This window comes from Phragmites australis, chromosome 15, assembly GCF_958298935.1.
Source record: "Phragmites australis chromosome 15, lpPhrAust1.1, whole genome shotgun sequence".
Classification (NCBI taxonomy): domain Eukaryota; kingdom Viridiplantae; phylum Streptophyta; class Magnoliopsida; order Poales; family Poaceae; genus Phragmites; species Phragmites australis.
In genome coordinates this window covers 28,696,717-28,724,031 of record NC_084935.1, presented here as the reverse complement: position 1 = coordinate 28,724,031, position 27,315 = coordinate 28,696,717, and the positions used below count along the sequence as shown (strand labels likewise).

General features: G+C 43.6%; 4 protein-coding genes and 1 pseudogene across 5 annotated transcripts; 3 read left to right on the top strand and 2 right to left on the bottom strand.

Moving 5' to 3' along the window:
• Positions 1–512: 512 nt before the first annotated feature.
• Positions 513–5,121, top strand: LOC133892617 (transcription termination factor MTERF2, chloroplastic). Its single transcript, XM_062333498.1, has 6 exons — positions 513–1,152; positions 1,428–1,833; positions 2,288–2,503; positions 2,769–2,876; positions 4,294–4,568; positions 4,677–5,121. The coding sequence occupies exons 1-6, from the start codon at positions 593–595 to the stop codon at positions 4,915–4,917; spliced, it is 1,806 nt and encodes a 601-aa protein (XP_062189482.1). The 5' UTR covers positions 513–592; the 3' UTR covers positions 4,918–5,121.
• A 41-nt stretch (positions 5,122–5,162) lies between these two features.
• LOC133892618 (protein PELPK1-like) lies at positions 5,163–5,892 on the bottom strand. The gene has a single exon (XM_062333499.1). The coding sequence runs from the start codon at positions 5,816–5,818 to the stop codon at positions 5,324–5,326; it is 495 nt and encodes a 164-aa protein (XP_062189483.1). The 5' UTR covers positions 5,819–5,892; the 3' UTR covers positions 5,163–5,323.
• Positions 5,893–6,641: 749 nt separating this feature from the next.
• Positions 6,642–11,683, bottom strand: LOC133892665 (succinate dehydrogenase [ubiquinone] flavoprotein subunit, mitochondrial). The gene is made up of 16 exons (XM_062333561.1): positions 11,478–11,683; positions 11,063–11,218; positions 10,302–10,389; positions 9,972–10,118; positions 9,755–9,895; positions 9,224–9,309; positions 9,049–9,141; positions 8,899–8,962; positions 8,600–8,743; positions 8,327–8,514; positions 8,071–8,245; positions 7,816–7,986; positions 7,574–7,643; positions 7,364–7,484; positions 7,237–7,274; positions 6,642–6,957 (listed from the first exon to the last, which is right to left on the bottom strand). Exons 1-16 carry the CDS (start codon positions 11,550–11,552, stop codon positions 6,855–6,857), a joined length of 1,860 nt encoding a protein of 619 aa, XP_062189545.1. The 5' UTR covers positions 11,553–11,683; the 3' UTR covers positions 6,642–6,854.
• Positions 11,684–17,104: 5,421 nt separating this feature from the next.
• LOC133892281 (uncharacterized) lies at positions 17,105–21,089 on the top strand (annotated as a pseudogene).
• Positions 21,090–22,172: 1,083 nt separating this feature from the next.
• On the top strand, positions 22,173–23,713 carry LOC133893316 (uncharacterized). Of its 2 annotated transcripts, none has more exons than XM_062334314.1 (3): positions 22,173–22,340; positions 23,265–23,327; positions 23,463–23,713. In XM_062334314.1, the coding sequence occupies exons 1-3, from the start codon at positions 22,233–22,235 to the stop codon at positions 23,565–23,567; spliced, it is 276 nt and encodes a 91-aa protein (XP_062190298.1). In that variant the 5' UTR covers positions 22,173–22,232; the 3' UTR covers positions 23,568–23,713. The 2 variants fall into 2 exon arrangements, with proteins under 2 accessions (XP_062190298.1, XP_062190297.1); XM_062334313.1 differs by having other exon boundaries at positions 23,265–23,377.
• The last annotated feature ends 3,602 nt before the right edge of the window (positions 23,714–27,315 follow it).

Below are 27,315 nucleotides of genomic sequence, written 5' to 3'. Positions count from 1 at the left end.
CTTAAGCTTGCAGTAGCGATGCTGCTCTACTAGTGCAGCGCCAACACAGTGCTTACACCGATGGTTGCACGTCTTGTTCTCGATCAGTCACTGGCTTCGGATCTTTCAAATAACGAGTCGATGCATAAGTAATGCAACAGAGCCTCGAATGCCTTCGGACACATATCGCGACGGATAGGTAATCTAGACTGCTAGCTGTCCTTGGGCAAGACGGTGAATTTGTACTGGATCGTGAGACGAAGCCATTTGAAATATATTATCAAGATTCAAAAGCTATTTGAAATGTCAAAAATTTATAGGTACTAGTTCGTTTCTACGCTTCCTTAAAAAAAATTCATTCCCTCATGTCAGCCATATTCAATGTGTGTCGTGACACTAAATATAGTGTTTTAAAAGGTAGATATTTTAATTATGATGTCATTTATATTAATAAAATATAAAATCATATGAATTAATTATTGTAAATTAGAATCACAAATAAACGAAACCATTTTCGGTTGGTGGCAAAAAAAAAAAAACAATTGACTCGCCGTGGGTAGAGCAGGCGGAAGAGGATAGAGCTAAACCCCGCTCCACCTCCCACTCCACTCCAATGGCCGCCGCTCTCCCGCACTCCCACCTCCGCCTGCACTTCCTCCCGCCGCTCCACACCCCAGACCCCTCCTCCTCTCGCCGCCGCCGCCTTCGCCCCCCGTCTCCCCTCACCGCCGTCTCGCGCCTCCAGAACCCCACCACCGCGACCCACCCTGTCCTCCCGCCCCCCGCTCCACCCCCTTCCGCCGCCCTCCTCGCCGCCGAGGGGGCTTCCCTCGCGCCGCGCCGCGAGCACCGCTTCCCGGGCTCCGTCGCCTCCCCAAGGCCTGCCGACCCTGCCGCCGGCAGCCTCGCTGAGGCGGAGGACGCCGTCCTGCGGCGCGCCCTCGAGGTGCGCCGCGCGGTGGCCGCCGAGGTGCTCGTGGCCGCGCTAAGCGGGGGCAATGTCGGCGGCCTGACATACATCAAGAAACTCACGGCGCGGATGGGCCGGTTCGTGGACCGCGTCGTCGTCGAGGCCGCCGCGATGCGGCGCGACCGCCCCGAGCTCGCACATCAATCCTTCAACGCGCGGGCGCGGATGTACATCCAGGAGTCCGGCCTTGTCGAGCTAGTCAAGTAAAGATTGCAGCTTTGCCTCTCTCGTTTAGTGCTTCGCTATATTTCTGTTCACTATGCACAAGAACTGCTGTAATGCAACTACAAGGAGCATGACAAATCATACGAACGCCAATTTGTATTTTAACACTGCTCTGCGCATATTAAAAAACATTTGATTCAACTGACATGATCACATGATAGTTAGTAACTGCAGATATTCCTGCACAATGTATTGCATTATGCCTTATTTAGTTCACCAAATAGCATTGAAACACTAATATTGCGTACTTCAGGTGGTTCAAGCACAATTCGATGACATATCCCCAAATCGCAAAAGTAGTTTGTGCATGTTCTGGTGATCTGGAAAAAGTGAGGAGGATGATAAAATGGCTGAGATCAATTTATGTAAAAGGAGAATTTTTGGGGCGTGTCCTTGCAAACGGAGAGTCCTTTTTGAACCGAAGCTTTGAAGAATTGGAAGAGGTTGTTGGCTATCTAGAAAGCTGCGGTGTGAGGAAAGATTGGATTGGGTATGTGGTCAGCAGGTGCCCACAGCTGCTGAATCTGTCCATGGATGAGTTGGAGACACGAGTGAGGTTTTATACGGATATGGGAATGGATGAGAAGGACTTTGGCACGATGGTCTATGATTACCCAAGAGCTCTTGGGTTTTTGAGCCTGGAAGAGATGAACATTAAGGTGTTTGCTGTGCATTTAGTTCGGTTCTGTGCTATTTTTTGCTGCATGTTGCCCATTGGCGGGATTATTTTGCATTTTTTTTGTTTCTTCAGAATAGTTGAAGACCTATTTGTATCTGTTCATTATGAGAAAGAGTTAATTCGATCTTCAGAATACTTTAAGACCTATTTGCATCCGTTCATTATGAGAAAGAGGGTGAACAAAACTGAGTTCACAGTGTACCTTTCCCCTTCTGATATCATGCATCAATATGCTGACTAGTAAGCATGGGTCTTAGGTGTAGAGTGCCATATAAAAATAACCCATCTACTGTGACCTGATGAGGAACAGAACAACCTTCCTTGTACTTCCAGAAGGTTTCTGATGAAGTTACTGAGTTACTTCATATATTGTTTTCAGTTCTTGACTTCTATTTTTTTAGTTGATGATGACAAAGCATTCTTCTGGGTCACAGGTTCAATATCTGAAAGAGTTTGGTTTGAGCACTGAAGAACTTGGGAGGTTGCTGGCTTTCAAGCCACAACTCATGGCCTGCGGTATTGAAGAAAGGTGGAAGCCTCTCGTGAAGTACTTGTATCACCTAAACATTTCCCGGGATGGTATGAAGCGAATGTTGTTGGTTCAACCTACAATCTTCTGCCTTGATTTGGAGACAGTGATTGCACCGAAGGTAATCTCTTGGTCGCTTTGCAATTGCATTTTTTAAAAATGTTTTCACACCATTTGGACACTCTTTTTCTTGTGTGTTATTGCGATTTTTTTAGCTGCTCATTGAAGATGCTATGATTTGTTATACATTTTCTTTAATGCTCAGATAGGAATAGTTAATAATTACGTATTTCTTTGTGCAAAATGTACAGGTGGGATTTATAGCTCATAATGTTCTGAAATCTGAACTTTTGACTCTTCTCACCTCTTTCAATCATTTTTTTCAGGTGCAATTTCTTCAGGATATTGGTGTGAGGAGTGATGCAGTCGGCAATGTGCTTGTGAAGTTCCCTCCTGTATTAACTTATAGCCTATACAAGAAAATACGTCCAGTGGTTTGTTCTCATAACTTACTATTATTTTCTTCGGTTCTCAGTAAATGTTAGTTCAGTCTTTTGGTTTGGTTTCATATCTTCCTCGTAGTACTTTCAGTAGAAAAGTAGCATACAGAAAGTGTGGACCTTTATTAACTAGCAGTTGGGACTATATACGTATGGGTCTGGAAATAAAACTCGAGGCTCGCGAGCTAGCTCGGGCTCGCAAAGGCTCGACTCAGCTTGGTGGCCAAACGAGTTGAACCCGAGCCGCCTCCCCAGCTCGGTGGCCAAATGAGCCAAGCCCGATCTAGCTCGTAAGCGTCTCGTTGTCTCGGTCGCTGGCTCAGCCCAGTCACATGTCAGCCACCGTCTAGCCCAGACACGCCTGGCGCCCCACAGTCCTCTCTCCCCAAACTTAACTCTTCACCCGCTGGCCACCACCCAGCCCAAACACGCCTGACGTCCCACGGCGGCACGGTCGGACGGCCCTAGCCCCCAACCCCTAGTCCCCAGACATGCCCTCTCCCCCCGTTGCCGCCTCTTCGTCTACATCTCGGCAACCTATGGAGAGCTCTTCGCCCGCCGCCTCTCCATCCGCATCCCGGCACCCTGCCACGTCCTCTCCATCCACGACCGCCTCTCCCCCCGCATCTTAGCATCCCGCTGCCACCTCTCTGGCCGCATTTCGGTATCCCGCCACCTCCTCTCCGCCGCCTCTCTGCCCGCATCTCAGCATTCCGCTGCCTCCTCTCCGCTTGCATCCTGGCATCCTGCTGCTTCTCTGCTCACTGCCACTTGCCAGCGGACTCACGGCCCCGCGCTTCTAGCTTTCTGCAACCTTGGCTCGCGAGCTAAGCCGAGCTAGCTTGAGCCGGCAACGAGCCCGAGCCGAGTCGAGCCATTATTTTAGCTTGCTAACCTAACCGAGCCTGACTCGGCTCGGCTCGTTTCCACCCCTATATACGTACATTGTAATAATTATTAAGTAGTATGGTTAGTCAAATCTCACAAACCCCACTCTGTAAAAAATGCTAAAACTTTGTATAACCGGAAGCTTGTACAACCAAATCATCCAACATTATGTTTTCAACTCCATGTTTGAGTTATAGAGCTTAAGTCGCCGCAATGATTGGCCATACAGCATGTAGTTACTTAAGTAGTTCTCAATATTAGTTCACAATGATGACTAAATATAGGCAGTCAATTTACAGTTAAATACAAAAGTTTGATCCTAACATGCAACTTGCAGCAAGGATGCATTACTTGAAATTAAACATTCCGACTCACCATCAGTGCCTTGTTTGGAAACACTGGTGTCATGGTGGATAACAAGAGACAAGGGACGCAGTTAATTCAAGCGGGATGTTTGTTTTCATATTGTTAATTTCGCATAATTGCGTGCTTTCTTCTGCAACCATATGTACTACGTGTGTAGGTCATATTCCTGCTGACGAAAGCTGGAGTAAAGCAGGAGGACATTGGAAAAGTTATTGCCTTGGATCCACAGCTCTTGGGCTGTAGTATTTCACGCAAGCTAGAAGTTAGTGTCAAGTACTTCAGGTCACTGGGCATCTACCATTTCGTGCTTGGTCAAATGGTTGCCGACTTCCCAACGCTTCTCAGATACAACGTGGATATCCTAAGGCCAAAATACCAGTACTTGAGGCGTGTTATGGTGCGGCCACTGAAAGATCTAATCGAGTTTCCACGGTGAGTTAGGAGCTCATGTTTGCTTCTAAAACAAAGTTTGGTGACCTAGTCGATGCTTGTCATTCTTGCAACGCTCACTCTTGTGCCTTGCTTCTGCATGGTTCCCAGGTTCTTCAGTTACTCCCTGGAGCACAGAATAGAGCCTCGGCACCAAACTTTGGTGGCGAACAGGATCAACATGAAGCTGCGCTACATGCTGACTGGACCCGACGAAGAGTTTGCACAGAGGGTGCGAGAGGCTGTCGAGAGGAGAGCGAGATTTGAAGCTGGAAAAGCTGTTCTGGAAACATCAGATGCTCCGGAGACATCCAAGGAAGCAGGAGTTACAGAAGCAGCAGCAGCATGTTAAAACATCAGGGAGGTTGATTAGATAGATGAAAGCCGGGTAAACTTGTGTGTAGCATTTCTGCAAAAACAAGCATAGCATGTGTCCTTGCCATGTACATGTCCTGAAGGAGAAGAAGAAAAAGGTACAGGTATTCTAGATTGTACCGTGGTTAAGGATGCTATGTTTCTGATCGATCAAGGATTAACAAACATTACATTATAGACATTCACCAAAAGCAATATATAGGTATATACGTGACTACGTGCATACATACAGAATGACAAAATCAACTCGCAAAATATTACACAAAAGTATGGGAGCAGCCATCAAAAGAAAAACAACAGTGCACAACTAAACACAACATCTGCGTGGACAACAAAACAATGAACACACAAGCAGACATGCATACGTGCATGACATGGCTTGCTTAGGCCTTTGGAGGTGGCGCGAGGAAGGGCATTGCTGGCACGCCGGGGATGGAAGGCATCGGCGGCAGCGTCACCTTCGGGATGCCAGGAACCGACGGCATTGGTGGCAGCGTCACCTTGGGCACGGCCGGCACGACGACGGCCGGAACGGGCGGCAGCGCGGTGGTGCTCGGCACGGTAGGCACCGCGGGCACCGTTGGCACGGTAGGCATCAGCGGCACGGTCACCGCAGGCATCGGTGGCAGAGTCACCGCGGGCACGGCAGGCATCGGCGGCACGGTTACCGCGGGCACGGCAGGTATTGATGGCAGCGTGGGGATCGCCGGCAACGTCGGTTTCGGCTGGGCCGGGATGCCCGGGACGGCAGCTGGTGCGGCGGCCGGCGCCGTCGTGCCGTCGGCAAGCCGGCGAGCCGCATGGCAAGTGCCGCTTCCGAGGACTAGCATGAGGGCCACAACAAGGGCCACTGCGGGGAGGCTCGGGCTGGAAGCCATTGGCGAGCTCGGCTACTAGCTACGCTCGAGAGTCGAGAGCACTTGCACTTGCAGTATTGATTGGTTTGCGTCTTTGCGATGCTGAGACACGAACGATGGTTTGCAAATTTATAGCTCACGATTGGCGAATAGAGATCAGCTGACCATCTGACATTGGTTGTTGACCCTCCGAAGCAGCTCAAGATGGTTGTTCGGTGAGATGGGAGATGGCTTGCTTTGTTGCATGCTTCTTCTACGGTTAGCTCACCCTCTTGCCTAAGCTTATTTTGCATGATGCAAGCCAGACATCTGATTATTCTATGGACTAGTCCTATCTACCTAATCGTCAGCTTTTCACATTTTAGGACGAATATTATGTCACTGCATAAACTGAAATCCCAGCAGTTGGAATTCGAATGGTAAGAAACAAGAAACAGGCAAAGATTGTGCATCGTAAAGTTGTTTGGCATCTCCCTGTACTAATCTGGAACTGTATCAAAGTCTGGGAAGTTCTGTTCCATGAAAGCAGTACTAAACTGGAGTAGAAGACTGGTTCCAGTTCTTCAGGGCCTTTTTGGTAAAACCCTAGCTCTAAAAATTCTTGAAGCTGGTCATCCTTTTTAGCTAAAGCTATGAACAAATTGAGCCTTTAATAAGCATCTTGTTCTTATTTTAGACTAGAAACATATATTCAAATCACTTTATTTATCCTACAAACTCCAAATACTATATAGATCTTGAAGCTAAAGCCCTAACAAACAAGATCATAACCAAGGATCAGCCGATCAAAGCTACGTTGTAAACCAATGTTGCACCATCAATCCATCTGACGTGCACGAAGTCAAAATATCAAGTTCAGCATACAAAATTTCATTTACACAAACATCAGTTAGGCATTAGCATGAGTTTCGTTTCCCTTTTATTTCTAGCAAATTACACAAAGTACATAGTTTAAAGAAAAAAGAGGATGGAATTCAAGCCACGCTCTCAGCTAGGAATGCCCAGCTCCTGCTTTATTAACACCCTTAAAAGGATCTTTTTATGTGTGAAGCCTGAATCAATAGACACGCGCTTTTGGTGGGAATGACTCGACTTCATCATCCAACGTGTTCATGTGCACTGGCCTGTATGCCAATCGAACCTTCTCATTCTCCCAGTACCTGTATAAGGAACAACGTTAGTAAATCAGGACAACATTACCGAACAGCAGTATAATACAGATAATACATTTATACCACCATAGATATAGCTGCTAAATTTACATTCCAAGCTGTTTTGCCATATGTTGCCAGTGGTTGGCAACAAGGTTTTACATTCAGGTAAACGCAATTTATAATTGACTAAAGTAAACATTGGCTTCTACATCGCTGAGACAACTGACATGTCAAAGAGTGCACCACACACCAACAGGAGAAGAATAATGTTAGTAAGATAGTTACCCCAGTGAGTGCTTCATCCAATGCTCATCGTCTCTTGTCTGTAAGCAAGTAGGAAAAATCGATGGCTGTTATACCATTGAAGCATGTGGTGAACCGAAGAAAAGGAAAAGAAAGAGAAGCAGCAAACCGTGAAATCTTCACGAGCATGAGCCCCTCTGCTTTCCTTCCGAGCCTCCGCTGAATACATAGTTATGCATGCATTTATCAACAGGTTCTCCAGCTCTATGGTCTCTATCAAGTCTGAATTCCTGTGGAAACAAATTACAAAAGATGAAAAATGGTTAATAAATGAAAGAGTACCAAATAAGTTGATGCTTTCCTATGAGGAAGAACATACCATATGAGACTCCGATCACTGAGCTTCACATCATGAAAACTTTCCCATGCTTTGCTAATCAGCTGACAACCTAATAAATATAAGGTCGGTGAGAAACTGAGAATACATTGACAAACAATTTTCATGAATAGTAGCTCCCAGTAGTGGTTATCTTTACTTTTTCTGTCATGCTGGTAATTTATGGATACAGGTGACAGAAGCCAGCAGATATTTCTGTAGCACAGCAAGGATACGGCCAATACCTTCTTCAAGTGTTTCTTGTGTACGGAACACAGCAGCATTATTTTGCATAACACGCTGCATGTTGAGACGAATCTTGGAAGTTGGCAATGACCCATTTGCATTTCTCAGCTTGTCCAACCAGGCTATGGTCTGTTCTCCAGCACTTTTGTCAAGAGGTTTCTGCTTCTCACCTATAACACAGTGAAACATGCACATTAGGTGCATCAGGAAGAAAAAAGGCATGGATTACCTAGTAATACAAGAAAGGAACTTGCCTGGTTTAGAAATCTCAGCTACCCTGTTCGCACAAGCTCTGCCAAAAACAACTATGTCAAGAAGTGAATTTGCACCAAGTCGATTTGCACCATGGACAGATGCACAGGCTGCTTCTCCAGCCGCCATTAGGCCAGGAACAACAGTATCTGGATTATCACCCTTGATATGCAGTACCTAATAAGCAGAACAATAGAACTTCTGTTAAAATATTAGCTAGTACAATCTAATCATGCTTACAGCAAATTCAATACAAACCTCCCCATGATAATTTGTTGGGATACCACCCATATTGTAGTGTACAGTAGGCAAAACTGGAATGGGCTCCTTGGTGACATCAACACCAGAAAAAATAGCAGCAGTTTCAGAAATACCAGGAAGCCTTTCCTTAAGAACTTCAGGAGGAAGATGGTTCAGATGCAAATAAATGTGGTCCTTCAATGGCCCTGAAGTAACCGAACCAAAAGTTAATTTCCACACTATAAAACACGGTTCTGGCACCTAACACGAAACGAGTGATGTAGAACATACCAACACCACGGCCCTCTCTAATTTCCATTGTCATAGACCTTGAAACAACATCACGAGAAGCAAGATCTTTTGCAGTAGGGGCGTATCGTTCCATGAAACGCTCGCCTTCACTGTTTCTAAGGATACCACCTTCACCACGGGAACCTGATGAGAAAATGAGAAAACACAGAAATTGTCAGGAAAAGAAAAGTCATCACCAAGATCAGAAAAACACCAATACACCATTCATAGACTACTTGTTTCTAATTGAATGAATTCCCTAAGGTAAGCACAGGAAGATAGGGTTGAATGTATACAACCTTCAGTAATCAGGCATCCAGCACCATAAATGCCTGTAGGATGGAACTGCACAAACTCAAGATCCTGTAGTTGCATAGATCAGGAAAGCAAAATCAGGACAGGAACATGGACGAGTAACTAATAAAGCAGAACCACATAAGAAGACTGACTTGAAGAGGTAAACCAGCACGTGCGACCATAGCATTGCCATCTCCAGTACAAGTGTGTGCTGAGGTTGCTGAGAAATAGGTTCTGCCATAACCCTGTGTCCATAAAGCAAAGCGAACTCATCATTACCGTCGACGTAAACAAAAAAATATATTAAAAATGTGTAGGATATCTTACTCCTGTGGCTAGAATTGTATTAGTAGATCGGAAACGGTGAAGGGTGCCATCCTCCATGTTTAAGGCAATGACTCCCTGACAATTGCCTGGAATTTCGTTGCAAGTTAATTAACACAACTGTAACCATGGGCTGCTTATTCACATGTCATCCAATACAAAAGGTAGCAAGAAAATGCGGGCATGTGAATTACATTATCAACAGAAGTGCAATTACAAAGGAGTAACCAGGTAGTTCTAACTACATGCTTTCAACCACCACAAGAAATTATTATAAGCAAGCCTAAGTTCATTAAACACCATAGTGACTAAAAGAGACCAACATAACAATACTGTGTTAAGACATATAAGTGCTACAATCCTGTTAGCCCAACAAAGAGCACCCAAGCTTGGAAAAAGGGAGTAGAGAAACTCATGGTAACAAGACATTCTTCTCTGATTCACCCTTTAAGTCTTGCAGTGTAAACTACAAAAACTACAAGGTACAAAGGAAGTTGACAATGTAAACAAAAAAAAAAAGCCAGGTAATCTTACCTTCACTGTCCATGAGAAGGTCTAATGCAAAATATTCCACAAAAAACTGAGTATTGTGCTTCATTGCTTGACCATATAGTGTGTGCAGCATAGCATGTCCTGTTCTGTCAGCAGCACAGGCACATCGGTAGGCCTGTCCACCTGATGATAGTACATAGTTAGAGAAAGCAGAATAAGACAAGTGAAGGGTGCTTTTCATAAGTTACTAAATTATGACCTTTCCCAAAATCTAAGCTTTGTCCTCCAAAGGCACGTTGGTATATCTTTCCATCCTCAGTTCGTGAAAATGGTAATCCATAGTTCTCAAGCTCTATAACAGCTTTTGGTGCTTCCCTGCACATATATTGAATAGAATCCTGGTCACCTGGAAATGGATGAGAATGAGAATTGAAAAAAGGTCAAAACATAGGACACTTGGATAGTTGCTTGAATATGTCATTCCATGTTAACTCCTAGGGAGAAAAACCTCTTATAAGCTAAAGCTGTAGGTGCTTTCCACTAAAACATAAAAAAAATGCGGGTAAAAACTCATGATAAAGTAACTTACCGAGCCAATCGCTTCCCTTAACAGTGTCATACATATGCCACCTCCAATCATCTTCGGACATGTTTCCAAGAGCAGCATTTATGCCTCCCTGCATGTATTATCGCAAATTAGTGCACAAATGAAGCTCATAAAATGGCAGTGCATACTGCACAGTAATAGAGAAAAATATATCATGCCTAAATGCTGATAAACTTACATGCCATCTTGGACCTACCAAGAAAAATAAAACTGCAGCTGCTGCATGCTCATGTTAACTAGGGTTATACAAAGTAGGGGAGTGGGACGAAGAAAAATCTTAACTACAAACAAGAGGTAAGACAATATAAGAATAACTCAATGGCAAACTAATACGAGCAGTAGTCACACCTGGACAGTATATTGACAACAAATTTGATTATCCTATACAAGTTTCATGCTTCATATTTTACACCCCTAACTGACTGTCAATTATAAAACCCCAACATCACACTTCCTCCTTCAGGACGTGCTGAATTGAGAGCAGATGCCCCATGCCTCTTTGCAACAAAATGGATGCAGCCTAGTACTCAAGCTAGCAGTTAAGCACCAGTTAACCACATTTTACTTGTTTAACCATTCAATTAGAACGGTATTTCACAGAAATCATGGAGGAAGATCAACCAAAGAATAATTGCATCAGTTTCATTCCAAATTAAACCAATTAAAAGCAATTACCGCAACTCTGATTTCATTTTTCACTGAACTACCAGCCAGAGTAGGTTATGCAGAAGGCGTAGCGTTACCTGTGCCGCGACGGTGTGCGAGCGCGTGGGGAAGAGCTTGGTGATGCATGCTGTGTTGAACCCGTGCTCGGAGAGCCCGATCGCCGCCCGGAGCCCCGCGCCGCCAGCCCCCACCACCACCGCGTCATACGTGTGGTCGACCACCGTATAGGACGACTGAGAACGCGCACATTCCATAAACAAACGAAATCAATCACCGCATACTCGTAACTAAACCATCCCATCCCACTCCAAACGAGATTACTCGAAAGATAGGTGAATCTCTTGGGGGGGGGGGGGGGGGAATCCATCTGGACCACGGCCAATCGCCGATTCCACGATCACCGGCCAAAAAATGCTCGAAAAATAGAAAGAAAGAAAAAAGGAACTGAATCGACCAAACGGAGTGGAGACGAGGACGGGGATCGAAGAGTACCGATGCCGTGGAGAGGAGCCTGGAGGCGGAGTCCTTGGCCCTGGAGAGGCCGCGCGAGACGCAGCTGCGCCACATCGCGAGCAGATCTCAGGGCAGGTGCGAAGAGGGGACGGGGAGGATGGGGGCGGAGAGGAGAGGAGAGCGGCGGTGGAGTAGACGACGGAGGGGGAAGGTCGTTTCTTCTTGGGCGGTAGGGCTTTGGATGGGACCGTTTTGCCCTTGCATTTGCTGGACCTTTTACGGTAGTGCCACTGGATAATTCTATATTCTTTGTTTATTTTTTCCCTTTGGGATTTACTTTTATTCGCCATTTATTTCCTTTACGTGTGAACCTGATCTACCTATCCTTAAACGAGGGGTATGCTTAATAGAGCTCTCGAATCAGCTTCTAAGAATAAAATTAGTTTAGATCTATAAATAACAGTCTGTAGTTTTTAATTTTAAAATGATTTTCTAAAATAAATTGGATGTTGTAACTGAAAATACCAACTTCTTTTAATTTACTTCCTCTATATAATTACTTACTTTATAAAATTTACTTAAAAAATTATTTTCTAAAAAAATAGATAAAAAAAACTCTATCAAATAGACCAGAGATAGCGATCTAGATCAAAAGTAACTACTAGCGAAAAAGCTTATGTTTTGCCTTCAGGCTTCGCAGTGAACGGAACGCAGATCCTATACAGGAATCTTAAAAAAAATCGCGGGCATATAATAGTAGTAAGGAATCATCTTGAGCAAAAAGAGAAGAGTAAATGCGTAAGTTGATAAAGGTGGGCGGCTGGGTTCCTTGACACTTTGGAATGTGGATGGATGGCTTCATAGACAGATACACGGCATCTCCCAAGCAAAACAAAGCATGCATGTGGCAACTGCCATCATTGTCGCCACAACACGGAGTTGCATATGGGAACTGCCGTCACCATCGCAACAACAGACACTATGTGTCCACTCCATTGGCTGAAATATGTCCCCCTTTCATGGCCAAACCGGCACCTTCTAACACGATCTATCAACTAACAATACATCTAACAACCAAGATTCATTTCATGATATTTCATTAAATTCAATGGATGAAATTGCATATATCCACTCCAAAAAGTGTACACGGAACAAGCAGTACCCACAAATTTAAATCCGAACAATCAGTATACCGAACAATTAGTATCCTCAAATTTCCTCTGCCTCCGACATCGACAACACCTTCCTACTCGTCACCTCCACCACAAGAACATCTCGGCAAATGCAGAATGCCCCTTCTCTGCCTCAACGGAGACCCAAGATCATCTTCTAGCTTCTACATTATCATCACGCTCGAGATGTCTGGACTTTCGCTAGTGGACCTAAAGTAAGTGAAGCCTTGAACATTAGACATGCATTCACTAGATTACTGTAAAGAAAATGGATATAGCGAGATTTACCCAGCAATGTATGAGTGAATTGTTTTTCTAAATTTAACCCTTTTCTTAGTACATTTTCCTATAAATGAACTATTAGCGATATTTTCTTCTAAAACTGGACCATTTAGATGGCGTTGTGACGTTAACACCATTGTTACCATGGTGCCATGGTATTCAACGCCGTAGGCTGCCATATTTGTACGTGGCAGTTGGCATGTCTTCAATTAGCATGGCACCGTGCTATGCAACCATAACTTCAATTATCATGGCACCATACAATATGGTGATTTTTTAAGAGAAGTTTTAGTATAGGTCTATTTGTAGAATACATTTGAAAAGTGGTCAAATTATAAAATTCCAGCGGTGCACGATGCCACAGAATGATACTCCAAGGGGGCTAGAGATATGGTGACAGACCGGAAGACAACTGCGAATGGTGAAGTGCAGTTAATACCCGCAGACATCTTATGGAGACTGAAAACAATGGGACGCCATTTACCGCCTGCATCACAGGAATACCACTAAGTTAAGGGAAGTAACCAGAGGAAGAATGCAGAAACATATAACGTGACATGTGTTGTGCACTGTCTGAACAATATATGAATGGGCTGGTGAACATCCAAAACGCAAAAAATGCATGCATGGACTCCCTCCATTTCAAAATATAGGCGTATTAGGATTCTAAAAAGTCAAACTCTGTGGTTTTTTTACCAATAATTAGTCAAATTATGTACATATTTAGTGTACAAAAGATGTATCAATATATTCATATTTCGCATATCTTTTAATAAGATATTGGTTTCGTAGCAATTGATAATACTACCTTCGTTCTCAAATAGATATCATTTTAGAATATGTGCAATTAAACTTCAGAAACTTTGGCCATTAATACAAACAAAATTTGACTAAAAGGTGATTTGGGATTCAATCCTCTAGGATTTAGCACAGGATCCCCTGTTAAAATAGATTATTCAAAATTATTTTACTAAAGAAAACCCTATTTTATGATTTATCATAATTATTTACCAAAACATTAAAGAAACTTTATTTAAACATTAAATAATTATTCTAAATTATTAAAACATTATTTGGAATTTTATTTATTATTTTTAATACTAAAACATTTATTTTATTAAGGAAAAACCTATATAATTAATTAACATAATTATTAAAGATTTTTCCTAATTTTTATTATTAATAAAACCCTACTTTCATATTTATCAGATTTTATGAATTATTTTCTCTAAGAAAAAGGAGATCATGTTGTCAGTTGACAACAACAGAGGGAATTAAAAGAAAAAGGAAAAGGAAAAGCTGATGTAGCGCTGACTGGGCTCGGGTTTGCTAACGAGGCTGCCACATAGGACAAATCTGCTTGTGTGGCACGCTAACACGGCGGCCCGTGACTCAGGCGACGACGGCGAGGTCAGGGTGGCGACGCACGGCCGAAGAGAGGCAGAGACATCGTCACGGTGGCTGAGGAGCTCCGGCGAGTGGCGGAAAACGACGCGAAGGCGACGGCGAACTCATTTGCGACATGTGTCGACGTCGGGGTGCGGCGAAGCAGCCTGTCAACAGTGAGGGAGCGCGGCGGCGGCTTGAGCTTGGCGTAGAGGCTCTCGGGCGGTGCTAGTTCTCGTGATTTCGAGGGGAGGCATTGCGGAGGACTCTAGGATGCCAATGAGGGTCAGGGAAGAGTCTTTTCTCCCCGTCCTTTCAAAAGGTTGGGATGATATTTCTCGGGTGACTCGAAATTCTTACTATGATGGAATATCTACTCTAGGGTTCACGTGAGTACCTGGAGGTGTTCGAAATCTCAACTAGATAACCCGAGGGCTCCAGATACTCGGTTAGACGAATAATCCTATCCGGGATCTGAGTTACCACTCAAAGAAAACAGTCTATCCAGGACCAAAACCTCCTCTAAGACGTCTGATGCCACCCATGCCAATATCGCAGACTTGGTGGTGGCGGAAGTGGAGGTCTCCAGTTTCTCTACTTTCTTGCGGCCCTTGATGCCCGAAAGGTGGGGGAGAATGGCTAGGGTTTTGGCGATGGTTGCAGCCACAAGGCTGGAGATGAAAAAGGAGATGGTTTGAGGAAGACAATGACAGAGGATGGATACGTCGCATGAGCTGCCTCATTTCCATTTTATACAGGGACAGAGGTGCTTGACAGTTCTCCGACTAGCATAATAACAATTCCGATTGCAACTCGGGGCCACAATTTTCTGCGCCAACATCTCATCACATTAAATACCCATAATCTCTTTTGACGCATGCGGAAGCAGTTGGAACAGATCCCTAGGGAAACCGGTGCACTACCCCGCCAGACGCGCATAGTTTTCAAACGTCATCATGATCTTTTGCCAGGGAAAGATTATTTTCACCACTACGCAAAATTTTCGTTGCGATGGTTCAAATTTCAAACTCGGCCAGCGAAGAATCTTTTCTCCCTGTCCTTTCAAAAGGTTAGGATGATATTTCTCGGATGACTCAGAATTCTTACTAGGATGGAATATCTACTATGGGGCTCACGCGAGTACATAGAGGTGTTCAAAATCTCAACTAGATAACCTGAGGGCTGTTAGACGAATAATCCTATCCGGGATCTGAGTTACCACTCGAAGAAATAATCTGTCAAAATGTTTCTCTTTGCTGGACTAAGTTTTTGATCCGTTGAAACCTCATTTCACATACTGATGGGGCTTGACGATGGGTAGTATAAAACTACCGTATATGAGTATCTTATACGTATCCAGATCCCATAGGGTTTCCTGTATTATCATATCATACGTCTGTGTTTGTGAAAGTAATCCTTAGATGTATGAAAACTACCCACGAGTATCAGGGTATCTCATAAACATAGAAGTTTATCTTTAAGGATAACAAAATCTTACTTGGAGAGAAGTCCAGAGACTACACGGCAACTCTCGTATATATACAGAGCCATGAGACCCTGCGGAGGATAAGACACAAGCCTATGGCACAAACCTACAGAAGCCTCAAGTGCACAGAAAGCCCTGGGCCTTCTGTAAATGCGATCTACATCGACAGTTTGTTGAGACTATATGCAAGGAGCCATCGACTAGATTTAAATCTCATCTAGGCTAGCCAAGACTCCCTCATTGTAATCTGTTAATGTAGATGATCTACATCGATAGTTTGTTGAGACTATATGCAAGGAGCCATTGACTAGATTTAGATCCCATCTACACTAGCAAAGACTCCCTCCTTATAATCTGTCTCGAAGATCAATACAAGACTACAAAACGTAGGGCTATTATCCTTTGGAAGACCTAAACCTATATAAATCTATGTGTTTTGATGTACGGTTCAGCTACATGGAGTATCCCCTACTTCATTCACGTATTCGTAAGATCAATGGTTCATAAATCATCGATAAATTGATAATACTACTTTCGTTCTCAAATAGATGTCATTTTAGAAAATATGCAGTCAAACTTTAAAAACTTTAACTATTAATACAAACAAAATTTGACTAAAAGGTGATTTAGGATTCAATTCTCTCGGATTCAGCAGACTATCCCCTGTTACAAATAGATCATTGGAGATGAAGAAAATAGTGCCTAGTAAGCTGGACCAAGGAAAAAAATTTCGGCAAAATTTTGGCGAAAAATCCAAAATTTCGCTTTTATCGGTGGGGTCTGGTAAAAAAGTGTACCGGCTAAAAAATTTCAGCTAAATTCGCTGTCCCGCGCGTGACCGCCTTGACTCGTCCAAAAATCGCCACCCCCACCCTCCCTTACCCTAAATCGCCACATTTTTTCCCACCTGCCCGGCTGGCCCCCCTCGCGCAGACACGCCGCCGCAGCGCTGCTTCGCTGACCCAGCTCTCGCGCCACCGCCGTCTCCAACCTGCACCCCCGCCAACGCAGACGATGACGAGGACCTCTTCCGCAAGATCGGCTCGCGGCGCGCCCACCTCCGCCGCCATGGCGCGGTGCCGCGGTTGAGGGTGCTGCTGTGCAGGCCTCTGCCGCTGGACGTCGGGTGGCACACCTGCGTCATCATCAGAGAGGCGGCCGCCGGCCTGGCCCTGCCCTCTAGCTACTCTCCCACCTCCATTCCCTTCTCCCAAACCTTCTCTCCAGTCTCCATCACCTAGGCCCCCTCCTCGATCTCCATCGGGTCGGCCGGCCACCTCCTCGACCTCGAGCGCCCGCGTGGCTGTGGACCTGTGGTTGAGTGCCCTGTGGCCTGAGCCATGGCGATGGAAAGTGAGGGAGAGGCGGTGGGTCCTGGAGGCAGAGGGGCTGCGACGCAGGGTGAGAGGGAGCGCCAAGGCAGGGGCAAGGGGAAGGAGAAGGAGCTAGCTGTCGGCGGATCGTCCAGCGGTGCCGGCGGTAGGACCACGACGTCTACTACAATTGTGGTCACTAAATCAGGTGAGCATTAATGCGAGCCACGATAATGGTTGGTTACATTCAGCTTGTGGTTTGTGCTTGTTTTCTTTATTTGTCAGTAAGGTTAAATGAAGCTGATATGTGGGGGTAAGTGTGATTATCCCCTACGAAAATTGAATCCATTTGAGCTAGAGTTGACTTTACTTACAAGTTGCAACTAGAATTATGTTTCCTAGGCTTCATTAGTTTGCCCTCTAAACAGAGAGTTGGAACTGGAAACAGCAACTTATTCAGTTATTCTGCCTCATCAATTCAATTGAAATTTGTTGTCCAAGTTATATAGAAGAGCAGTTGTAACCTTGATGGTGCCTGGGGGGATAAGTATATAAGTGGTAGCCACACATGTTTCTGAACTAAACTGGGCTTATGGTTGTAAACTTTTAGGTGCGGGTACTCCTGTCTAATGTTGATTCAGAATCATGTACCTTTAGCGATAAATCCAACTGTTCTATTTCTTATACATCAGCTGTTTTCTTTTCAACCTTCACAACAGCAGTTTGGTATAGCTTTTGTTGACACAAGCATGTCGATTTCATTTCAGTAGAAAATAAATGCTATACCAACTGAGTACTCAAATTCTAATGGTTATACATCAACCAAGCACCTGGCAGACACAATTACCTTACTTGATACTGATTTTTGTATGTTGAAAAAGTAAACCCTTTGTACAGAGTGTTCATTGATACACTGCCCAACAAATTCAGATTTTTGTATGTTGATTAGTGTTAATGTGGTATGTTTTTGTCCCCAATGTGTGTACTCAATAATCTGCCCTCTATTTTTCTTCTTCTTTTCACTACTGTTCAGTGTCAGGTAGTATCCAAATATATATGACATGCAATTAAAATTTAAACCAAACATTGATCCATATGTGTAGTTCAGATTTCAGTGTGAAATTTGCTTAGATTACATTATTAACTTCATGTCCTGTTCTTTATGTTAAACATCCATCTATGTGTGGTACGTTTCTTGTCCTGTGCTAGAATTTTCAGTACTTTAGTTATACTCTTTTACTTCATTTACAGTGATTGTTTACATGCAAATATATACTCTTTTGCACACATTTTTCATTTCTTTCTTTTGAATTGCAGGGACTCGGATAGAACTACAAGGATCCATTGAGAAACCATGGAACCATGGGCAGAAGTGGAAAACTAATGGATTCAAGTGTGGTTATTGTCCTGTTGCAAGGGACAGTGGAGGTGTAACCCGTTTAAGGAATCATCTGGCTGGATTGCAAGGGGACGTGGTACCATGCCCAAATGTGCCACGTAATGTTAGGGAGATAATGTTGAAGGTGGCGGCATCTGGGAGACAAAAGAAGATGGATACTAATAAGCACCGTCTCTTTGTTGAAAAGGTAATTATGGAGGAAGCTTATGGGAAGGCTAGAAGGGCTAATATTCCTCCTGATGAAGAGGGGCAGGTTGAGATGGCAATAAGAGAATCGTTGAGGGATATTGGCTTGGAACGTGGTAGCTCTTCGCCTTTCAGTAGGGCAAGTGGCAGTTCCCTGCCTTTTGGTAGGGCAAGTGGCAGTGGAAGTTGCTCAACTAGTCAAACTAGAATGGATAGTATTATTATTTATGATTAATTTCATGATATTTTGCAATGGACGTATGTTCTTCCATAAGTCTGTGAATGCAACTGGTCGCGTCCAAAATGCAGAATTTGTTTATGATTGTATTAGAGAGGTGATTGTTGAAGAGATTGGGGGGAAATTTGTCGTTCAGATTGTGACAGATAATGGTTCCAACTACAAGAAAGCATGCATGCAACTCACTGCTGAGTATTCACACATTACTTGGCAGCCATGTGCAGCTCATACTATCAATTTGATGTTGGAGGACATAGCACGTTTTAATGAGGTTGTGGAAGTAGTGGACAGTGCAAAGTGGATATGTAGATTCTTCTACAACCATAACAGGTAACTCTCTTATCTTTTACAATTGTAGATGTGACGCTCGATACAATTCCACATATGCACTCATCTCTTCCTATCTTTTCAGGCTCCATGCTATGATGAGAGAGAAGATAGGCGGAGAGTTGATTCGATGGAATGCTACTAGCTTTGGCATAATTTTCATGTTCTTACAGAGTTTTTGGGACAGGCAGGATAAGTTTCAGTCATGGATGATATCTAGTGAGTGGAAAAATAGTGAATAGAGAAATGAGGAGGACCATAAATTCACATATGATTGCTTGATAAATAGGCTCTGGTGGGATAAAGTGGAGTTGGTGTTGAAAGCTGTCACACCAATCTACTCTGTACTTCGCTTTGCTGATCAGCAAAAGAATGGAACTATATCTGGATTTCTTCCAAGGATGTTACGTGCGTAAGATGAAATACGTGGTAAATTAAAGCACGATGAGCGTGCTAAATGAGATCTCTTAGAGAAGTTAGATGAAGTAATTAATAGGAGAACTCGATATCTTCTCAATGAAACACTCATGCTTGCAGGTAAAAACTAAGGATTGAACTGAAAATTTGTTCAATTTGTGTTCTTTTTTCATGCATTCTAATTTTCTAATATTTCTGAATTTCTTTGCCTTTCTAGCTGCTGCACTTGATCCTGAAGCACTATACATGTCAAAATTTGCACAAAAACCAAGTTCTATGTTGGCTGTAACATTCGCACTCAAGAAGCTTGCAAGCTCACCTTCGGAGGCATCAATTGCAATTGACCAATTTGTTTCATTCTTCAGCACACAGAAAGGGTTATTTGGATCACCGGAGGCTCGGTGCTCGGCACTTCATGGCAAAACGAGTGCAGGTACTATACTTTTCTTGGCCAAATCAGTTTTCTCTTTTAGATTTTGGTAATTACTTGGCAAAATGAGTGCAGAAAGGGTTATGTGCTTTCTGTTTTCTCTTTTAGATTTTGGTTTGGTTGGTGACATGGTTGTTGTTGGTTCATCAACTAGATGCATATGGTGGCTGTTTCTAGATATAAGTTGCCGAGTGTATATTCTCATGTGCCTTTTCATTTTCGAACTTGGTAGAACTACTAAGTGGTGTCTTATTTACTTTTCAATATAGTATCACACGCTATATAAAAGAATCAATCGAACTTTTACCCATGGCGTAATATAATTAATACATCTAATACTGTTGCTTATATTTTTTAATTTATTGCAGCTGATTGGTGGACTTCATATGGAGGACAGTACAAAGAACTACAAAAGTTTGCAAAGCGTATTGTTTCACAATGCATGTCATTTAGTGGGTGTGAGAGAAATTGGAGTACATTTGCTTTGGTTCATACCAAATTAAGAAATCGGTTAGGTTATGAGAAGCTGCACAAGTTGGTTTATGTGCATTATAATTTGAAGCTGTGCATCCAACAGTTTGAAGTTGATTTTCAAAGCCTTCAAGAAAAGGAGGGCCCTGATCCATGCAGCATGATGATGGATGTTGCTTTATATGATAAAGGCAACCCAATTATGAAGTGGTTGTGCAACTCCATGAGTGAGTCTACACCGACTCTTGACGAATATGATGATGATCTTGATTGGAGCACACCTAGCAACTTTCTCATTGATGAGTTACAAATGGAGGCACATGAGGTGGTTGTATTTAAGAGGAAGCTTTGTTTTGGCAGAAAGGGTGGTAAGAAGAAAGGGAAGGTGCGATCAGAGGAAGAGGAAGAAGGTTTTGCAGATGACTATGAATCAGATTCTTCACTTGGTAGTCCAGTTTATGCCGAGTCAGGGGACAACAGCTCTGATGATGAAGATGATGGTGAGTTTCAATCAGTTTCAGCAATTGTGATGTATTGTCAATAACATGTATTTTTTTTCTTGAAAATCTAATGTGTTGCAAAGGTGGTGACGGAGCTGGTGGTAGTGGAGCCTGTGGTGGTGCAGGCAGTGGTTCAGGTGCTAGGCTTAGAGAACCAACCCCTATCCGTCCAAGATCAATTAGGAAGAAGAAACCAACTCTCAAGAGTGTCTACCAACTCTAAAATGTTAGATGAACCTCTCCTTTACTACTAGTTTATATGTAAGCATTGCATTGTGATTTGATTTGATTTCATGATCAGATTTTAAACATTTCACATGTAAATATTTGTAGTGATGCAAGCCTCCGAGGAGAAGATGTGGATGTGGCGCTCTTTACTGTGCTTATCTGAATATTTTGTTGGTTCTTAAGTGCACTACTCCTATATTTTGCAATGGAATTGATGTTCATTTGGTACCTATATTGGTGATATGTGTTTCAAACATGTAATATTTGGGTTGTTTCTTATTTTGCTATCCAATGGACTTGTAATATTTGGGATCATGCATTTAGTATGATATTTTTACGTTCGGCGTAATGAACCTATCTAATGTGTGCTATAAACTTGTGATATATTGTCTCATTTATTTGTTGTTATATGCAATTGTGATGTTTGATGGATTAGGGACAGCTTCAAGCAAAATCATGCCAATTTTTTTTTAAAAAATTAAATTCGTTTGAATTTGATCCGATATTTTTGATATTTCCGATATATCATGTTTATCGGTGACCTCCGATAAATTTTATTAACGAATTTTTTTTCCCTAAGCTGAACAGAAGGAAATTGTATAAGACCCGCTCCCACGTAACCCGCGCGAGACCCCATCCGCGTCCTTCATGCCGCGATCGGACAGCGCACGCGTGAGCCGGGGCTCACACGGGCTGCGCACGGGGACACGTGTCAAACAGCGACGGGTCTATGCGGAAGACCCACCCTTATACAATTTTCTTCCGAGCTGGACGGCCCACGGTTGTACGAGTCAGGAGAGGAGAACAGACCGAGACGGCTGCGGCTCGGTTGGTCCTTGGCCTCCCCTTTATATAAAAAGGAGAAGAAAATCCCCGGGGCGGGGCAGAGACGTAGAACAAATCCCGAGCCAACCAAACCCTAGCCGCGCGTCCTCCTCCGGATCCCACCCATCGGTGCCATGGCGCTGCGCTACCTGGCCAGGAGGGCCGGCATCCCCGCTCTTCGGCGGGCTTCGGGCCCCCACGTGTCGGGCAGATCTCGACCCCTCACCCCCAGCACCTCTCAGGTCAGCACCCCGTCTTCCGCTCTGGATCGATCGATCGGTCGATTAATGCTTGTCGTCGAATCATCAACCTGCACGGTTACACTCGGTCAATCTACCAGCTGCAGATCTATCCTTTTCCGTATGAGTGGCGCCCTGTTTTTCCGTTGCATGCGAATTTCACATACTGATCATTTGCTGCAAAATCAAATTATCGACCACAACGAGAGCCTTACGCGGTAGTTATCAACCAGGGAGGGCAAAGGGACGAATTGTTGTTCGCGTACTGGCCTGAATCAACAACTCAAATTGTTTCAAGAACAAGTATCAGAGTCATTAATGGCAATCCTGATCTATTACATTCACTTCGCATGAGCTTTTTGGCTTCTCCTTAGGAACAATATGCATGCCAAACTGGTTTCCATTTGCGGTCTAGGAGAGTCGCTTCCGTCTTTGGTGCGGCAAAACTAATACGACCTGACTATGCACATATTTGATGTTTAGGAGCTTTTGATTTGTTGCAATTAGATAGTCCAGATCCTGGTTAGATGGGTCTTCAATTTAACCCGGGTACTGGGATAACTACTATGGTTGCCCACACGCTGTTGTGGGGAAGTTTTCATCTCTTTTTCAACAAGTGTGACGAATGTTTAGATCATTCTAGTCAACAATCGTATGCTTAGAATGTTTCTGCTTCAAAGTAATACGTGCATATGACAAAGAGTTCCATGGTATGGCCATTTATTTGGTAAAAGAGTAACTAAACCTGACCGCAAGTTCAGTTCTGAAAATACAGGATATAACTGGTGGGTAATTCTGTCATATCCATACATTATTAGCCAATTGCAGCCATGTTCTCATCAGCATCCATTATGTCTTCATTAGCAATCCTTGAATATCTAGTTTTACTTATGCATTGCGATCTCAGCTGCATTTTCTTAATCTTAGGGTGGACACAGCAATGGAGCTGGAGTTGGTGGTACTAGGAAGCCAGTAAAAGATGCAGGAAAGGTGATAGATGAAGACTTAGCTAGACTTGAAGCTGAATTTAAAGCCAACATGTAAAGGCACTGCGGTTATCCTTCTTTGATATAACTCGAATGAATTGATCCAAAGTTTCACGCATTCGCCTTGTCTTTTTGATAGAGAGACCATCAGGAAGGCAATAAGAGATCAGAGGTTCGGCAGGCGTGTGATGGTGGGGTCTGGTGCCGCTGCTGTGGCCTTCGCACTGTTCACTACTTCGGATAGGAAAGTGAGAAGAATTATTTAGTTCAGTAGCTTGTGGTTTGCTGTTATGTGATAATGCAAGTGCACTCTGTTTATGGTATGTAAAACCAAATAACTCGTCTTGTAACGGCTTGTCTTCGTAGCCTATTTATGCTGGTTAGTGTCGTGCTATGCTGCGGTTTCCAGAGGCACTCTGTATGTGGCCTGTTAACACCTTTCTTCCGTGTAAGCTTCTGCCTACTTAATACATGATATATCTATGCAGCTGGTTGGTGAGGATCTAGGCAGTGAAGGCGTGCAACGCTCTGCCTGTGCAATTCCATGCGATTTAATGGTATGGTGCTGTTGTTGCTAACGCTGGAGTATACAAAAGCTTGTCTATATGTCATGTAGCTTGCACGGCCTGGAATTTTTAGAATTTGGCCCTTTTCAAAATCTTTTTCTACACTTGAATCCATGATAAAATAATGTCCAAAAATATATCATTTTTACAACGTCATGACTATTGGCGCCCTTCTTATATAACACGGTGTCGTGATAGTTGGTATTATGATAACTATCATATATGATCTTACAAGTCCAACGCAGAGTATTATATGTAGTAGTTAGCACGGTGTCACGCTATTCAATCACAATGCAAAATGTTATAGCACTGTATAAAATGATCTATTTTTAGAAATTATTTTCTTGTAAGTCTATTTGTAAAATATGTTATTAGAAATAGTCAAAATATAAAAATTCCACCCTGCCCCATTCTACCACTTCGAAGTGTCTCGTCCTCCCAGGTAGCACCTCCATTCTGCGGACAGTTCCTAATGCTTGCTGCATTTGTTTTATGGTTTCTTCAACATGGAGATAGACAATACAAAACCTTCAGATGGAGACACACTATCCTAATGGGTTCGCATGTGTGCTAGAGATACGGTAGCCGGCGTTGAGAACAAGAGACAGGAACAAGACTGCAAATGGTGAAGTACATTTAATACTCTCAGATGTCTTATGGAGACTTTAAAACAATGGGACGTCATGTAACTCCTGCATCACAGGAATAACACTAAGTTACGGGAAGTAGCAGGAGGAAGAATGCAGAAACATATAGCATGTCATGTATTGTGCACTGTCTGAACACTCTGTTTATGGTATGTAAAAACGAAATAACTCGTCTTGTAACGGTTTGTCTTCGTAGCCTATTTATACTGGTTAGTGTCATACTATGCTGCGGTTTCTAGAGGCACTCTGTATGTGGCATGTGTAACTCGTCCTATTAACACCTTTCTTCGGTGTAAGCTTCTGCCTACTTACTGGTTGATGAGGAACTAGGCAGTGAAGGCGTGCAATGCCCTGCCTGTGTAATTCCATGCGGTTCAATGGTATGGTGCTGTTGTTGCTAACGCTGGAGTATACAAAAGCTTGTATATAGGTCATGTAGCTTGCACGGCCTGCCCCAGTCTACCACTTCGAAGTGTCTCGTCCTCCCAGGTAGCACCTCCATTCTGTGGAGAGTTCCTGTTTTCCTGGGGAAATGGCTCATGATACCACAACATCAAGGGTCACCTGGCAAAAATACAATTTTGTATAATATATGTGACCGTATTTATTGAAATGGATAACTATTTTCTGTATTTACGAATTTAGCACATGTATTCGGCGCACGGTGTGCCGAAAACGAATTTTCGGAGTACGGTGCACCGAAAAAGTCATGTGCCGAAATACGTGTTTTCTTCGTGCCAGCTTCGCTCTGCATTTCATGTGATTTGGCTGTGTATTTTATGTAACCAAATTAAAAATTTGTTGCTAATGTAACTGTACATTTCAAAATGCATGAGTAAAAAAGCAGTCTTTAAGGCGACCGACAGTCTTAACAAGGTATATTCGAATATGCGCCACATTAACCCTTGTATCAGTGATCATCTTAAAATGGTGATGGAAAGTGATGATGTAGATTAGCGAAATCGTCGAGGCATTGGTGCCATGAAATCGTCGTCGTCATCGTCTAGAGGTATCACGGTTCGAGCACGTGCTCTTGTATTGTTCGTTGAACCTTGTACTGTGTGGCTGTGGCTGGTGGAACGTCGAGGCATAGGTGGCATGAAATCGTCGTCATCGTCGTCCGGAGGTATCACGATTCGAGCACGTGCTCTTGTATTGTTCGTTGAACCTTCTCCTGTATGGCTGGTGGAACGCCGAGGCATTGTTGGCATAAAATCGTCGTCGTCGTCTTGAGGTATCACGATTCGAGCACGTGCTCTTGTATTGTTCGTTGAACCTTCTCCTGTGTGGCTGGTGGAACGCCGAGGTATTGGTGGCATGAAATCGTCGTCATCGTCGTCGTCTTCAGGTATCATGGTACTAGGACGTGCTCTTGTAGTGTGAGTTGAACCTTCTCCTGTGTGGCTGGTGGAACGCCGAGGCATTAGTGGCATCAAATTGTCATCAACTCTTGTACCCCTTGGGTTCGCTGATCTTCGTCGTCTTCGACGCGAACCAGGCAGCACACCCCCGTCGAAGAGCATTTGCATTGCCAAGAGGTGTGGTATTTCTTTGTTGATTAACTCTGCGTCTTCTGGGAACGCCTAAAGCAGAAGAGGGGTATTCGAATCAATAACAATAAGATAACTATGGTGATCAAATAGAAAATGACGAACCTGTATGTGGGATAATACTGGTCGGGCAACATCGCCATCCTTCGTTGCCTCATACAGAAACCCAGTAAAGAAGGATGGTTGGCTAATTCGCAAACCCTGAGGTATATTCGGCGGTGCTCATGTAATAGGGCCCTAAGGTCGTCGGTTGTTACATGTAGAAGTGGAATGGTGAACGCGGAACATGGCGGTCTTGTATTCAATTTAGACATAGTTTGAATTAGGTTGCTCTCTTTGAAGGGATCATCCTTCCCTCCACGCACAACCTGCAAGCAGGCAGTTAATGCTATATCAATCGTTGTATATGTCCATGGCAAGCTAATACTAGAATTTCTCGTCATATAGGTATTGAGATTTCCCTGCAACTTTTTTCTCTGCACCAAAGCACAAATCGCTGGTTATTTAATAAATATTAAACATGTATGAAATATCGAAAATGATATATACAAATGCTTAATAAGTTACTGATAAATAAGTTATGTGTCCTAATTAGTTGAAAAAGATTATGTAAATTAAATGTAATTACTTGAACACTAAAGTGTATGACATAGTACAAATGAGTACATAATATAGTGAATACCACTTAGTACATATGAGTACACAAAATAGATGAGTACACAATATATTGCACTAGCTCATTAACGACACCGACGCCGCAAGCAATCCCCAGGAGTGTAAGCGTCTGGCGAGTATGTGGCCCTCATCCCAGCTGCCTGAGCTGGCCTCTGCCACGTGTGCCCTCGGTCCTCATCTTCGTCGTCATGTTGTGTTCGAACTCCACCGAATGTGTATCCAGAACCGCTAACTCGGCCCTGCATATACCACGCTATAGGATCGTCATGCGGGAGTGTGCCTGCCGGTAGTACGTGCTCGGTGGGAGTCCGAAATGATGAAGTTTTAGCTTCCTGGTACCAGTGTGAACCCCCCTGGTGCATCGGGATATTGGGGGTATTGGCTGCTCAGTAGCTCGGTGAAGCTGCTCGCTTGCAATGCAGCAGCCCATTCAAAATCTTGAGTGCCACTCCAGGTGGGCGTCTGCTCTGTGCAGTCAATGACGTCCTCGTGGTGAGTTGATAATCCTGGTGGAGTTGTCTGTGTAGCCTGAGTAGGTCATCGTTGTCAGCACC